This window comes from Neomonachus schauinslandi, chromosome 13 (genome assembly GCF_002201575.2).
Source record: "Neomonachus schauinslandi chromosome 13, ASM220157v2, whole genome shotgun sequence".
In the NCBI taxonomy this organism is placed as follows: Eukaryota; Metazoa; Chordata; class Mammalia; order Carnivora; family Phocidae; genus Neomonachus; species Neomonachus schauinslandi.
In genome coordinates, this window is record NC_058415.1 from 40,466,897 (window position 1) to 40,484,162 (window position 17,266).

At 40.0% G+C, this 17,266-nt stretch overlaps 1 protein-coding gene across 1 annotated transcript in view; it reads right to left on the reverse strand.

Moving 5' to 3' along the window:
* FREM1 (FRAS1 related extracellular matrix 1) overlaps positions 1 to 17,266 on the reverse strand; it is a 145,954-nt gene that overhangs the window by 23,319 nt on the left and 105,369 nt on the right. The window contains exons 25-27 of the mRNA XM_021682416.2: positions 13,205 to 13,403; positions 12,327 to 12,471; positions 2,730 to 2,859 (exon numbers count right to left, since the gene is read on the reverse strand). Coding sequence (XP_021538091.1) covers positions 2,730 to 2,859; positions 12,327 to 12,471; positions 13,205 to 13,403 — 474 coding nt within the window. The remainder of the gene's footprint in view (positions 1 to 2,729; positions 2,860 to 12,326; positions 12,472 to 13,204; positions 13,404 to 17,266) is intronic.

A 17,266-nucleotide genomic window follows, 5' to 3' on the forward strand; every position in this document is an offset into this window, starting at 1 on the left:
CCAAACTCATGCTCTTAAATCTGTTTTAACATAAAAGTTTTTTTTTTCAAATTATAATAAACCATTTTAGATCTAGGCTACATGGATCTTCCTTAAACTTAAATTTTTTCTTAGACTACTATCAATGGAAGTAAAAGCAAAGCTTTTTTTTTTCTCTTTTTCTTTTTGCTTCTTTATAAATGATTCGGTCATTGGAGAAAGCAGCATAAATCTTAAACGCTATTTTTCTCTTCATTATGAGGATCCATTTATTTCATCCCCTTCCTTCTACCCCAAACTGGCTTTGAAATCATGCCTCAGAGGAAAGTGAGGGGGGGGGAAGCAGCGGCAGTTGCTCCCCACAAGTAGCTTAAGGGTGTCCTATGAGTTTCAGGGCATGGAAGGCCTTAGACAAGTTGACCTGAAACAAGTCTGGTCCATTTTCCTGTCAGGACGAAACCATCCTTCTTCACAGAAATGAATAAGAGCTCCACGGGGCTGGCCGACCTGGTGAACGGCCACACAAAATCAATCCACACACACCACGGAGGGCTTTTGAGGCTTCACCAAGTCAGTCATTAACAACAACAACAAAAATTACGCTAGTCTGAAGAGACTATTTACTGATCTGTTCCCCATTCCCAGGGCTGAAAACCAGAGGCGATTTAGGGCTCTCAAGTCATGGCCTTATCTCCCCCAGAGGGAGCCTAAATCCATGTTAAGAATAGTGTCCTTGGGGCGCCTGGGTGGCTCAGTCATCAAGCATCTGCCTTTGGCTCAGGTCATGATCCCAGGCTCCTGGGATCGAGTCCCACATCGGGCTCCCTGCTCGGCGGGAAGCCTGCTTCTCCCTCTCCCACTCTTCCTGCTTGTGTTCCCTCTCCCGCTGTCTCTCTCTCTGTTAAAAAATAAATAAAATCTTAAAAAAAAAAAAAAAAAAAGAATAGTGTCCTTGGCTAGTGTGAAAAAGAAGTCATCAGATGAGAATGCGGTGTAAGCACGAGAGGTAGCTGTTACTTCGCCCTTTTTTAGACATTTAAGATGATCAAGAATGTGGGTTCCTCTATTTCTTCACTTTCATACAAAGAAATGAAGCGCACCATGGAAAACTTCAAAGTTCCTATTTTTATGGCTTTAGACATTCCCTCCGTTCGTCACCAAGGGCCCTAAGACCTGCGAATGGGTCTGCAGTGGAAACATTGTGCTGAAGAGGGTACTTCCTCCTAAGCTTCCATTTGCACTTTGCACACAATGCCAAGGCTCTTCCTGAACAGCCTCGCATTATGAAAAGGTGGCCCATTGTACACCTGTAGCCACCATATGCCGGAAGTTACATTTCCCTGCATGACTCTTGCACATGCAATTACTTGGTATTTTACCACCACTGAGTTGACAGAATCCTATGTGGGAAAAGGAACGGTCTGCGGCAGGCTGGTGGGAGCAATCAGCTCCGTGAAGGTGCACGATTCAAACCAAGGCAAATAACACAGGGAAACGTGCTTTCTCTTCCTCTGCTTCTGGTCAAGCAGCCAATATGCTCTGGTATGGAGTGGCACCTGTGCTCTGGGTGGAGCTGTCCCTGAAGCCTCAGGGCCATATTGGATGAAGGCCTGCACACTCAGTGGGCAGGTTCGCGATACGCATTAAGCCGAAGTAGACAAAAGGTTCCATGTCAGGCCACATATGTTCTTTCTACCTGGCCAGGTGAATGGTATGTGGCCCCAAACTCTAGACTGGGGCATATTGTGCTTTCTAGAAACAACCAAAGCGTTATTTAAAAACCATTCAGGCAGATTTCTCTTTGCATGAACAATCTGCTGGGAAATTATAGGGCATACCAAGTTGTCTAATGTTTCACTAGCAATAAAGCACCCACAGATCTGGGAAAAAGAGTCTATGCCCCCTGGAAAGATAAATACCAAATGCAGATATGGCAGAATTTAGGTGCACAAGGTTCTGAGGGTGATTTGAATGTATTATTATAATGGAGAATGAACTGAGATGGCCATTTTTTCCAGAAGCTAATATCACTGCCTCTTTCATGGGATTGAGGAGCGGAGTCTCCAAGGCTCATTCACCATTGTTGGTTGGTGAAAACTTTTCAAGCTGTCATTCTCTTGAAGTGTTACTGTGATAGTGACTCCTAAAAAGACCCTTCAATTCTAGAAGCCATAAGTTGTGCTCCGTGGTCTATGCTGAAGGAAAGGAATAACAAGCTGACTAATCTAAAAGTGATTCCTGAATATTCTTTATATTTCGGAGGCCTGGATTGATAGGTGTGCTCCTAATTTTAACTTGGGTGACTCTTAAGATAAGTTTGTCCTTGATTTTCCTCATCCACTAAGACCATAGGAAGTGATCCTGGTGGCACACTAAGAGAAATCCTTCTGGGGGCTGAAATTTGTTCTGGGACCTCACAGAAGGTCTTGCATACAATTTTTCTTTTCCAAAGCAGAGTTTGGCTCGATTTACTAGGTTGGATGTATCTCCCTGTAAAGTCAAACTTCAGGACTTAATGACTAGATTTAAAAACTAAAAATGGGTTTGAAATACCATATCTAGGAGCGAGTGAAGCTAGATAAAGGGTGGAAGGATAAGAAAATGTTAGGTGTAGAATCTCTAAAATAATGTGCTAATCCTGCAATTTGCAATTTCCTTGGTTACTTTGGTTTCCTTTTTAAGAAAATAATCAAAGGCACCAACCAGGAACCCAAGTTTTAGCCTGACAGTTTATATTTTAGAGCTGTTACCTTTACACTCACGAAGGCTGAGTCCATGGAATATCCCCTTCTGGTAATTTCCAAGGGCAACATGCCCACATTCTCGCAGACCTCATATTCAGTCTGTGACCATTCAATATGAGACCACTTCAATTCCAAACTGTGCATGAAAGGAAAAGAAAAAGGAAAATCATTTTTTGCAAAAGCACAGTAAATGCCTTTAGGGATCCTCTGCTTGGTAGGAGATTGAATCACTGGTTCATATCCTGGTGACAGACGTGGTTCATCAACCTACACCAGTGCTAAAAATTCCTTATGCTTATTTGATACATTTTAGCTCAAAAAGAACTTTTACTAACAATCTCATCTGATGCTTACAACAATGCCATGAGTTAGAAAGAGTAAGTATTAGAGTTCTATTTTACAAATGCCGAAACTAAGGTTAAAAGGCTGTCAGAGGGACTCAAACATGAGTCCTCTGAAGGGGCAAAGGAACCAGGAGCAGTGAAGTTCAAGGAGACATTTATTTATGGAAAGGACATTGATAGGAAATCTTCTCTCTTACTTTTTGGCCTTCACGGGTATATGAAGAACTGTTCCAGACTTAGACCTTCTCTGAACTTGGGTTCAATTTAATAACTAGTTATCTTTCAGGATGTGCCTTGGAATTACAATATGCATGGGTTTTATAACCATTATCTGTTCCTTCTTCTGTTCATATAAAAGCGCTGACTGACATGTAGTTTGGATGCAGCAATACAACTGAAAAAACCTGATAAATAGGGGGTGGTCTTTTTCACACAGTAGATTTAGTGAGCCCAACATTGGGTGGAAACTGTCTACTTGACTCCTCATAATATAGAAACTTTCCTTTTCTTTTTCAGAAAACTGGAGAAAATCAGAGTCACAAGTGTAAAGGACACAGGCAATCTTCACAATGATCATTTAACACACTTCCGTCATTTTGTTTCTCTCATTTTCCTTCCATTCTACATCTGCAAACCCCTCAGTGGTTGCCTTACTATATCCCCAATCTTTCAATTGGATGTAGGCTCTTTCTTCTAGATTTTTTTTTTAAAGATTTTATTTAGTTATTTGACAGAGACACAGCAAGAGAGGGAACACAAGCAGGGGGAGTGGGAGAGGGATAGGCAGGCTTCCCACGGAGCAGGGAGCCCGATGCGGGCGGGGCTCGATCCCAGGACCCTGAGATCAGGACCTGAGCCGAAGGCAGCTGCTTAACAACTGAGCCACCAGGTGCCCCTCTTCTAGATTTCTTAATGCATATTTTTTTACAATTTTTTTCTCACACAACTAGAAATTCTGGGTGCCACCATGTAGAGTATGGGTTTCACGGGGTTCTCCAGGCTTTGCTGGGGGTCCCCAGCATATAAGAGCATATTCATATTAGAGTAAGTTTATCCCCTAATATCCACTTCGTGTCTTTGCACCAATCATGTCACAGTCACATACTCTAAGTTCACCAGCAAGGTAAACTCAATAGCACTGTCTGTTACCCCAAGGACCATGGGCTAGAGCAGCAAGGAAGTGTGGGAGCATGGAATCATGGCAGAGGTTCATGAATCTATATAAACATACATGTTTATTCAATCAATACGTATGAAATTGTTACTGGCATGCTGGGCTTCATAAAATTTTGACTTGAAAACAGAATCCTTGTATAAGAAATACTGGGATCCTCATGGGTCTTCGATGTGACTGAATTCAAATCTGGCATGGAGCAGTCAAGAAATAAAGAAATAAATGGCTATGCTTAAAGAATCACAAGATAACACACAACCGAGGCTATTATAAATACCAATAAAAATAACATGTGGCAAAGAATTCCTAAAGGACCCCACTAAGTGAGAAGGGGGAAAAAAAATCAACAAGATGGATTGGGGCAAAGGACAGAAAGATGAAACAGGAAGGCAGAAGAGCAGTGGGAATGAGTGAAATAAAGATGGGTGGATTTCACCTAAGTCTCAATAAGGTTTAAATTCGTTTCAATGTCCAATCTTCTGAGAATCCATCCATCCATCCGCTGCTAATGGGAACTATGACAAGCAAAAATTCATCAACGTCACTCTGCAGATCCAGGTGACCTCAAGGCCTAAAGCTAAATGCAGTTTGATTGCTGATCTAGATCCATAAAGGGACCACGCAGAGTGCTGTTCAGCTTCAAAGCATAAAGGGCTTTGGTGTTTGGGAAAGTGCGTGCATTTCCCTGATGCATGATTAGAATGCTACATACTGCTTACAGGGTAAGGTTGTCATTACACAATGTTGTAGTTTCTTTTCTTAAAACTCCTCACTACAAATAATAAAGATCTATTGAAAAACCACGAAATTAAGCCATGCTATATACTTTCTGGAAAAACATCTAAATCACGAAGCACATGCACTTCCATAGGGTAGGTATCACACGTGTTTTGAATGTGTTTGGTTTTTGCAGGACTGAATTTGAGATCTTTCTATTGCTGAGGCTTGTTGCTTAAATTCTACGCAAACACCTGAGGGAAAAGAGAAATTCCACCTGCAAGAGGTCACACGACCGCATGCTGGGCATCACGTAGACAACCAGATGCAGGAGCCCCTGAGAGAAGTTTGGAAAGCTCTGGATGTGTAGGGGTCATGCAGACAAGGCTTGGGTTGAATCTTCACATTTTAACGATCCCTCCCTTGTCCTGTTGCCATTGAGCAAATCTCAATCTAAGGTCAGGGATGACGTTTACGGACACACTTTACGCGAAACACATATGGCGATCATTTCAAGTCATTTAGCAAGAAGTGAGAATTCCTTAAAGCCCCAGGTCATGGTTTCTAACCTGGACACTATTCACTTCGGGACCAGATAGTTCTTTGTGGCTGAGCTGTCCTGTGCATTGTAAGATGGTGAGCATCATCCCTGGCCTCTGCCCACTAGATGCAGTCACATCAGCCCCTCCAGTCAAAACGGCTTCCCGAAATCTTCAAATGTCCCTGAGGCGTAAGTCATCTGCAGTTGAGAAACATTTCCCTCAGTGATTGTGGGGTACTTATCACAACAGGAAATTTGATTTAAGCGGGAAACTAAATTTGAATTCCCAACAATCGCTACTGTGAATGGAAGACATAGGATTGATCAGTGGAGATTAAATCGGATTAGAAGTCACGAGGCTTCTGGTCCCTCTGCCATGCACAAAATGATCTCAAAGTGCAGCACAAGAAAACTGTCTTGCTTTGTTTTGTTTCCTGTCTCCGTTTAATGTCTCTTCTTTTGTTTAACTTCAGCACATATTTTAAATTTACATATTGCCTCGTTATATTTTATATATTCATATAAGCAGTGATATGATTATAAATATTTTAACAATGGACTCTCCAGAGGGAAGATGTGTGTGTGTGTGTGTGTGTGTAGGTGTGTGTGTTTAATACTGATTTAAGGATGTATGGGACATAATTTATAAGTAGAACTATTAGATATACTACACTTTTATTGTAGATTTCACATAGTCAGCTGATTCTCAGATAACATTTTTGTTGACGTTCCTCTAACTTTTGCTATGAATATAAGAAAAGCCATTTAAATAACCAATTTAAAATTGCAATCCAGGGATGCCTGGGTGGCTCAGTCAGTTAAGCATCTGCCTTTGGCTCAGGTCATGATCCCAGGGTCCTGGGATCGAGCCCCACATCAAGCCCCACATCAAGCCTCACATCGAGCAGGGAGCCTGCTTCTCCCTCTCCCCCTCCTCCCCGCTTGTGATCTCTCTCCCTCTCTTTCTCTCTCTCTCTCTCTCTAAAAAAGAAATGAGATCTTTAAAAAAAAATAAAAAGTAAAAAATAAAATTGTAATCCATCCCTAAAGCCTAGCATCTGTGATCCCCCTTATCCTGACCAACTTTTTCATTTTCCAAAGTAGTATCATGTAGAACATACTATTTAATTTATTTAGATATGAAGTATGCTCCCAAGTAAACAGGGGCCTTTGGTTCACTGATGTATTCCCAAGTCCCCTGGAGATTGGCTGGAAAACAGTAGGTGCTCAATAGATATTTGTTCAATGAATGAAGGGACCTTGTTTAATCACTGTTTCCCAAGCTAAGTTGATCACCGAAACCTTTCGTCTCCCTGGCCCTATTAACATCATATTTCACAAAATTTGAAAAAATGCTAGGATAGATGATCCTCACATGTTCTTTCTAGTCCTTACTCTGGATTCTTTAGCTATGATTGTACTTTATATTAGAGTATCGAGAAAGGATGGTGTTGACAAAAGAGCATTGGACCATAAAGCATGATTGCTTAACACACACCTATGGTATTTTCTGAGTATGTACATGATTCTCAGCATTTGGCATTGTCTAGGGACAGCTTTGATTGTCACAGCTGGGAGGAGGGCGATAGTGGCGTTTCATGGGTAGAGACGAGGGATGCTGTAAACAGCATGCAATGCACAGGACACCCTGCCTGCCCCAGCTCACCCCCAGCCCGTGACAAAGAATTACCTGGCCCAAACTGTCAATAGTGTTGCTGTAAATGTTTATATATATATATTTTTTTTTTTTTCCTGATATTTCATTTTGTGGCTACTTGAGTCATTTATATGAAGAAACAATTAACTGAAAGACTTGGGATTAAAACCCCAGCTTGGGATTTGGGACATTAATCTAGGTTAACAAGAGTGTGTGAAAAAGGCACTTAGTTGTTCTATGCCTCAGTTTCCTCACTTCCCAAAGTGTAAATAATGATGAGTCTGTACTTCAAAGGGCTTAAATGAGCCTTAATGAATACTCATTAAGTATTTTGAGTTTCTCAGTGAAAGGTTTTATAAAAGCTAAAATTGTGATTAAATTATTCTTCCAACTAGATCTTCATGTATAATCAAGTAGCATATGACTTAAGAAAATTGAAAGGCTAAAAAATATTGTTCCGAGTATTCTACAACTTATCAATTCAGAGAGGATGTTATTAATCTCCATAATCTCATGCTAGGAACACCTGTGTTTTCCATTTTGTCTTTCTCTTGTGGTAATGAGAAAACAGTGTTTAGCCAGGAGGCAGCACACTAAGTACCCAAAACAAGTGCTTTACAGTCAGACACATCTTGCAACCACTTATTAGTGTGTGATTCTGGTCAGTTACCCAGTCTCCCGAGGTCTCAGTTTTCATTAGCTTTAAAATGAGAATTATACTCATGTCAAATGATGACAATTAAAATTCGTTTATATGTATAGAGTGCTTAATAAGCGCCATTTCCCTTTCCTTCTTCTGCGCTTTCTTCAATCTATCCGGAGACAAACACTCCAACTTCCGGCTTGCAGGTAACGTGAAATCTTTACCTCACCAAGAGTTTCAACCTCTTCCCCTGAAAGGTGTTTCATAAAAGTTGCTAAAGCATCAGGGGGTGTGCCTGTTAGAAATTCCTTTGCTGTCTGATCTCTATTTGTCCCTTCTCTTTCAAAGCCAGGAATGAATAAGGGGAGCCAGAGGGAGAAGAAGAATCAGTCCTTGGAATCGTGCAGCAGCTGGAGAAGCGACCCAGAGCGATGAAGAATTTCAGCACGGGTCAACTTTTCTTTTCAAGTTCACTTTTTGTCCCCAGTGAGAACATGAAAGAGATCAATGCAGGAGATGCGTGAAGAAACTGCCTTGGTCAGAAGCTGGCTGCATTCTGTGGTCTGCAAAGGCATTTTTTGAACAGTGTGAGTCCTATGTAGCTGAGTTTGGGAGCTCTGCGGACCATCTTGAGATGGGAGCGGGGCTAGAGAACCGGTCCGGCGTGTGAGTGAGTCACGCCAAGGCCCGAGCCAATAAGATGAGCGCTCACTCTGAGGTCTCGAGGTCAGGGTTCACTTCCGGCTCTGCCATTTACTCCTTTCGTGACTTCTGGCCAATTACTTAAATGCTTTGAGCCTGATTTCTTTATCACCCTCAGAGGATTGTATTTTGCAGATTAAATTAGACAACACATGTGAAAGCACCTAGCACAGTGCCTGAATTTAGGCACTTGGCCAAATCTAAATCTTTATGCAAATTTCCATGAATCTCCGTGTTATAAAATAATTTCTATTTACGATAAAATGTCTCCCAAATGTATTCCATGAACAATTTGTTCCATGAGCTAGTCTGGGGTGGGGTAGTGGTGGTTCTATAGTCAAATCAAGTTGAGATATGCTACATACTATATCCCTGTTGCAGAAATTCCCATAGGAGCATCTCCATGATTCTGGGATGTGATGTAGTTAAAGAGCATGCAAGCTAGCTAGCTAGCAACAACTTGATTAAATCACGATTTCCTAACACCTTTTCTTGTGGAATATCTATTGGCCCTTCAGATTTAATATTCTATAGAAATGTTGCAATAGCAAAAATTTACTAGCAATCAAGATTCTGAACATGGGTCCCTCTTGGTTTTTAAAAGAGCCTCCTTTCTGCTCCAGATTGTACCCAATGTTCCCTTTAGCTTTATTACAGAAGGTTTTCACCCCTCCAAATAAATGGAATATTAATCTATTCATCCTGTCCAAGCCAAACAAGAACATAAAATTACACAAGACTTAGCTTATTGATGAAGAAGCATATTGACTGTTTACTTTGTGAATCATCTCAGAATCAATTTCTAATTAGAGATGGGCCACCAGAGGTCTCCAGGACACTTCTTCAAATAGTCAGTCTTGTACTCATATGAATGAACAACAGGAATCACCACCACAAGTTACATTTGTCAAAGACTTTAAATGTACAAGATGCTCTCACATGTGTTATCTCATTTGTTTCTCTTAACAAATTGTGGTATTGCCCTCATCTGACAGAAGAGATAACTAAGGCTTGCACAATCACCTAGGTCAATGGCAGACCCGAAGCTCGAGCCTTGTTCTTTGACTCTAAGTCCAGTGGCTTTTTGTTTGTTATCTATGCCATAATTCCCAGTGTGTTGGACATGGAGCACACATTCATACTAATAGCTGTAACTTACTTTTTTTAAAAAAAACCTAAAACATAAAGTCCTTGAAGAGTATGGATTCCTCCTTTTTTGCTGCCTAGGTGGCCAATGACTGGAGAGAAAGGAGATAAAGTTTGCCGCTCCTTTCCCAGGAGGCCAGTTTAGCTGACTTGTTAAGAGAGGGCAAGCAGTTCTTTAGTGCAATAAGGAAAACCGTGGACTCGAGAGCCACCCATCCCGGGCCTGAATCCCAGCTCCTTCACTAATTAGTTGCATGAGCCTAGATGAGTCACTTCCTATCTCCGTGTTTCAGTGTTCTCGTTCTCTGGATTATGATGGTATCTAACTGATTGGTGGTTGTGATGATTAAAGAAGAGCAGTGAAGCAGAGTAGAGGGCGCCTGGGTGTCTCACTTGCTCAGTCGTCTTCCTTCAGCTCAGGTCATGATTCCGGGATCCTGGGATCGAGCCGCGCATCGGACTCCCTGCTCAGCAGAGAGTCCGCTTCTCCCTCTCCCTCTGTCCCTCCCCCTGCTTGTGCTCTCGCTCGCTCTCTCGCTCGCTCTCTCTCAAATAAATAAACAATATCTTAAAAAGAAAGAAAGAAAGAAAGAAACAGAGTAGAAAACAATTGTACTGCAAATACCTGTTATATATATTGTGCATGTAACTAGGCTCTTGTGGGCTGTTTTGGAAAGACTACTCTTCACAACATTGTTTCTTACTGGAATAATGGGCTTCTTGCTCCAAAAACCATCTATTTATAAATGAGGTTAGGGACAATTATACCACTCACAAATTATGAAGGGAAGTGCTGAGTAATTTCTATCTCTCCTTCCTACTCTAAAGAAAACACTATATGTCAGAATCAAATCCGAATGACTTCTGGGTTAACCCCTGGCAGGCATATTTTGCATCATCTTGTTCCGTTGGTTCCAATCATTTCAAGCTGATTTAGAAATCCCTTTAGCAAGGTACATGAAAATTGATATCACAGAAGCAGGAGTCTATTTAAAATAGCCTCAATTAAGGTTATAAATTCTTCTGTGATCCTCCTATGAATTTGAGAATTACTTAACCACATAAATCGTCTTCAAAAGCAATGTCCTTTGTAACAATGAGGAATGAAAAGGGTGTGCAGTTGAAGGGGCATCAATCTAGCACCACTGTGGGAGAAAAAAAATCCTGTCAGCCAAGCTATGTTCACATGTGGAGGCGCAGTGGTGAGCATTAGGTCACCAACAAGTCCGGTCCATAGTCCTGTTCTTTAGTTGAATTATTAAAAAGCAAATGTAATCAATTTATTAATGATTTTGGAGCAGGACTTTTTTTCATTTTCTTGAGAACTGGAAGACACTCGTCTGAAATTGCAGTTTGGTAATATATTTTCTATAAAGAAATTTTCTATAAAGTAATGCCAAGGAATCATTTCTCTTGGACAAGATCAGTTTAATGGGTGGCGGTCCTCCATTTTAATTTTATAAACTAATGATTATATTTTAATGGCAAAGCCCAGGTCTTCCTTATTCATGCCTATTTCCTCAGCATCTAGTACTGTGAACCTGGCATATGATAGCCACTCAATAAAAATCTGTGAATGTTATGAATCTGAGCCAGGTACTATCCTTTATCAGGGCAGATGGAGGCGGGACTCCGGGAATGAATTTTGCTGAGGATACATTTTTCTTACAATGACTATAGAGACCTCTGCTGGCAATTGTTGGAACTACAATTCAGGGTCAGAAAAACTAAGAATGGCGAGAACAGAGGTGAATTTGTTTTCTTCCTTTGTCCATATTCTGTCATAAAAGGTCCAGAAAGGGGCTGTACCGCTTACGGTGTGTGGTTTTACGAGGTTACAGCAAACACTGGAATTTGGATAAATGAGCAACTTTTCTATGAGAGGACTGGGAAGGGTGTCAAATTTTAAAAGAAAAACACAGCATAAGGAGAATCGGATTCTGATTAACATTTCTGTGATTATCTGATAACTGGTAAGTTATTAAAGCTCTACATTCAAGAGAAATTTAGAACAGGGGCCCAGTCAGAAATATTAGGATGGATCATCTTGTTCATTGTGAGGATGTTACCCTTGTTGTACATTTCATACAATTTCGAAGTGTCCCTTAGTATTTTTCCAAGTCTATTTTCCCTTTTACACTGTCTTCATCTTACCTGTGATCTGTTTATTAATTTATAGAAGCAGTCACAAGTAATCATTTGGGAGGTTTTTTTGTTTGTTTCTTTCTTTGGAGGTAAGAGATGTTTTGCGGACCCTTCCTGACTACCCCATTCTTCCTGCTGTAGGTATTTTCAAAGACTGGTTACTAACGCAGTCCTAGAGTGACCTCTTGCTGCACGATTTGTCCATGAGCCTGCAAGCTCAGTCCTGGATGTGAGTGAATTATCAAGACAGAAACCGCTCTGTGTGCAAAAGTATATGCATTTACATGAGTAATATGAATGATCCAGCACTCTATACCTTAACTTTTTAATATTCCCATACCCTATAAGGCTACTGGCTTTCCCATTATCATACATTAGAAAGAAAACTCTTTCTCCAAAATAAATTCGATGTGAGCTTCTAAAATGGCCTACCAATTGATCTTTGGATTTTGTTTGAAAAGAATATTTCACATTCATAATCAGATATATTCTGGACATTATGTATAAGACCACTAAATAAGCAAAATCATTTACATTTGAGGAGTTGCAGAGTTCCCTGTGGGGTCCATGATTTGAAATTCCATGATATCTGAATTCACTTCCAAAGATGGGTTTATGATATAAAGAATGGTCTTACTGTTTAAGTCCTTTTGGATAAATTTCTCATGGATAAATTCACCTACAAGAAAGAAAGGAATGAATTTCAAGGGGAGTCAAACAAAATATTAAGTAAAAGCTGATAAATTATATGGCTATTTTATTTTAAGCACAGCTTTAAAAACAGCCAAAGTATATATTTTTAAAGAAATTAACATTATTGCAAGCATCTTAAAACTCATATGCAATAAGCTTAAATTAGCTTTAAAATTTACTTTGGCTCAGAAATATTGTGCCTTAAAGAAAATATAAAAATAGAGGGAAAGTAGGAAGATACAGTAATAAAATCTCTAATTCTGTGCCATCCTTTTTAGTGACATATTTTGATCATTGTCTTCATAAAGCAGAAATAATGTACAATCCAGAGAAACCATTATACCCCTCCCATTTTTTTTTTTTTTTGGTTAATGAACTGACAACATTTAGAATTCCTGATAAAAAGAAAATTAGTCACAAGTATGAAATGGGTCCTGACGCTGCGTGTTCCTCTGAATATATTATAATCTGGATGTTAAAAAGAATTGTAAACAATAAACAGCTGTGTATCGGTATTTGATTCTCTCACTCAAGATGAATTTTGGAAAGCTCAGCCTCAAACCCTCTTTAGCACCAATATTGATTTATAAACTGCACCTATCAGTAAGCCCTGGGGAATGTTTACCAAATGGGCCTACACTTAATTAAATTACTCTCTAGCTTTGCCAGCTATGGGGTATTTTAAGATGAGCAATTACAAGGATTAAGGAAGGCAGTACCTGTTGTGTTCTCCAGATGTCCATGTTGGGGGCCTCGTAAAATCTTAAAGATGATCAGATCATCATCGGTGTCAGGGTCTGATGCCTTCAACACGTGGGAAGTGAGGTAAATCCCGTAACAGCCATTTTTCAGGAGCCCCACTTGAGAAGGGGAATTCAAGTGTGTGATGTAGGGGGCTGTTTTGTCCAACTGGTCAACCTGGATAGTCAATAATTATGTACAATCTTATACAAAGGTTTCTCATCTCCAAGCAACATAGGGTCTTAATGGTTAACAATGATAACCTATCCCAAATTTCAGATTCCTTATCCTCCTCATTTGTTCATTTCTGCTAAAGCCTGGCTCGTTCACAGTATCCTCAGTAAATATCATAATGCCTGGAACAAAGGCTAACTTTCCATTGTAAATTTTGACCCAGCTTTGTTAATGGTCCATTGTCTGGCTCTCCTATTAGGACATAATCTCCCTGATGGCAGACATCATGTCTCCACCCCTCCCCCTCCCTTTATTCCCTGCACCTGGCATAGCGCTTGAACCGGAAGAGCAGCTCAAGGGATACTTGTTGAATGAATACATTAAAATCGACCCAAAAATTGTACTGCAAACTTAACATTAGCTCCAGAGGAGGATTCTTCCATTTTCCCAGTATTTGGTGATATACAGAAATAAGCTTATAAAGATATACATAAGGAAATGCATCACGAATGCATTGAACGTTTTGGGGGCACGTCTTTGCTCAAATGGCATAAATGTTGGATAAAAAACAGAAACACTGGGGCGCCTGGGTGGCTCAGCTGGTTAAGCATCCAACTCTTGATCTCAGAGTTGTGAGATCGAGCCCTGAGTCGGCTCCACACTGAGCATGGAGCCTGCTTAAGATTCTTTCTCTCCCTCTCTCTGTCCCTCCCCTCCCACTCACACACGCTCTCTCTCTCTTAAAAACAAAACAAACAAACAAAAAAACCCCAGAAATACTTATGAAAAAATTGAAAAGTGATTATTTATAGGCATTTGTGTATTTAATTCACTGAGGATGAGAACCAGGTAACTAAACAGGTAGACTCAATTTGCAAAAATACTGAGTGGATGGGCAACTGCTCATGAGTGCAAGAGGCACAGAGGCTCAAGCACGGCAAAAGGCCTCACTCAGGTATGGTATGAAGCTCGGTCCATCTTGCAAATGACTGTTGGAAGTTAGGGAAGGAGCAGGTTTGAATGGAGAAGCACAGTTCACCACTCCTACTGGAAAACAAGTATGGGACCATGGTCTCCATTCCTATTACTCCTAACCATTCAATTCTTAACTTCATTTATCCCAGAATGATACTGTAGTAAATCTCGGTTCACCCTAGCTAAGTACAGAGTAAGTGCCATGATAAGACTTGTAGAGTCTTGGATGGGATGATATATAGAATGATGTAATAAACTATTATTCAGCTATTTTAAATACCGAGGTAGGAGGAACTGAAAATAAATAATTTCTACAACTGAGTGTGAACTGGTAAAAAAACAACAACAACAACAATAAAAAAACCCAGTAAGTTGTAGAATAGGAGATGACTATAGTTCCATTTTTGTTCATCTATATGTTCATACAGACATAGACAAAATTCTGGGAGCATTTACACAAACCTGTTCAGTTGTCTTGGGGTGGGGGAAATATTATGTATTTCCATATGGAATTTTCGAACAACCAAATATTTTTTTCCCTCTCAGGTTAGCAAGGTTCTTTTTTTACTTACAAAAATAATCATACATCATGTTGGTAACTGTTTAGAGGCACAGGCATTTTTATCTTTTGCTGGAGGGGTGCAAATTAGTGAAAATTTTAAATTTGGCATATATATATATATATGTATATAATGTATATATACGCTGATCAAAACTTCCACTTTTTTGAGTATGTCCTGCAGAAATAATTAGATATGTACACAAAATGTGTGCGGGTATACATACATATATATATACACATATATACATATATATGTTCATTAAATATAATTTATAATAGCAATTAACAAAAAAATCCATAAAACTATAAGTCCAACAGCGGATTTATAAACCGTCTCTACCTGACACTGAATGCTATTCAACCTTTAAAAATTATGTTTTCAAGAAAGATCTAATGACATTAGGAAATTTTTATAACATCATGAAGAGTAGAAACAGGCAATAAGCTTGATAGTACATATAATATCCTCCCTTTTTTTTAATTGCACAGCATAAAAGAATGAAAGGAAGCCACCAAAAGTAGTTGTCTTTGTTTTGTTTGTTTTTTGCTTTTTACGATTTTATTTATTTGAGAGAGAGCCAGAGAGAGTACAAGCAGGGGGAGGGGCAGAGGGAGAGAGAGAAGCAGACTCTCCACTGAGCAGGGAGCCTGACTCGGGGGCTCAATCCAGGACCCCGGGGATCGTGACCTGAGCCGAAAGCAGACGCTTAACTGACGGAGCCACTCAGGTGCCCCAAAAGTAGTTATCTTTGAGTGGTATGATTATGAAGGATTTTTCTTTCTTGTCCCTTTCTGTAGCTTATGAATTCTTTACAATAAGCAATTATTTTACAAATAAAAAAAAGCAACAACAATTTTCAAAAGTTACAGTCATTCTCTTCTCCTAAAAAGTGTGCATGACAACCTCAGAGCTATGCAACTGGGTGGGAGGCAGGGAGTCAAATAGTTATCATGGCCTTTTGGGGGAGAAGCCCCTTCAACCAGGATGGCCAGTAGGCCAGTAATAGGGATGGTGAATGGCAGGTGATGAGAAAAATAAAAATACTCGGAGCCATGAAAGAAATCCTCAATGTTATAACCAGCTGAGTGCAGATGTGGGGGGTTTTTTTATGTTGTATTTTCCTTAAAATCAAAAGTGCTACAAAAGGAATAAATGGCTGTTGTGATCATTTGTTTTAAAAATATTTTTTTAAATATATATATTTTTATATATATATTTAATTTGTTTATATTTAAATCTTTATATAAATATAATTTACATATATTTTATATTAAAATTTTTATTATATATTTAATATATGTTAAAATATATTTAAAATATATTTTTAAAAATAAAAACTCTGGTTACATGGTCTCCTATTGTGTCTTTGGTCACACCTGCCCCTAGTCTCATTAAACTTCTTCAAAAATAGGTCTTCTGGCTTAGTAGATCAGAAGCATTTGAAAATATTGGAGTCCAAGGCATTTTTTTTTTTTAAAGAAAAAAGGCTACATCCTTTGAGAACTTGGGTTCACTGAAAATCATCCCAGACACGCGCAAACCATAGAAAGCAGCGACACTGGTCCTTCCTCCCTCACCACCAGCCCCATCCCCATTTAGAGAAGAGTACAAGACTCACTGCAGCAAGACTGCAGTGTCCCGGTCAGACAGCCGTGATTTCCTACAACATGGATGTCAGGCTGTGCACGCTGGTATCAGCAGAACGCAGCTGTGTTTTACCCTTGTGAAGTCCCGCGGCTTTGCCCTCGGTTCCACTCAGGATGGGACCATAAGGGTGGTGCACGCCCGCTTGGGAGATTTATTTGGACAAACTCGTGACTCAGTGGTGGACAGTAGATCGTCTTACCAAAGAAGCGCTTGAAGGCAAGAGACTGAGGGGCATCCGCCACTTAATTCCTAAACTGCCTGACCTCTCTGCTCTGGAAGACCAGAAAATTGGGGGGAATTATGGGAGAAAGTTTGAGGCTTTCCTTATCTACACATAACTGTATTGTATGGCAAAACATACCTCGTACTTTGGATGAAAAAGAGTCTTTACAACATATATCCAACACTTCCCTATCAGTAGATTCTGCAACTACCCAAGAGATCACTCTCTCACAATAACCGTGCTCTGTAAGATGAGTGTTGGTGTTGGGACAGGCCTGATTTAAGTTCTGATACTTCTTTCTTTTTTTTTTTTAAGATTTTATTTCTTTATTTGGCAGAGAGACACAGCGAGAGAGGGAACACAAGCAGGGGGAGCGGGGGAGGGAGAAGCAGGCTTCCCGCCGAGCAGGGAGCCCGATGCGGGGCTCGATCCCAGGACCCTGGGACCATGACCTGAGC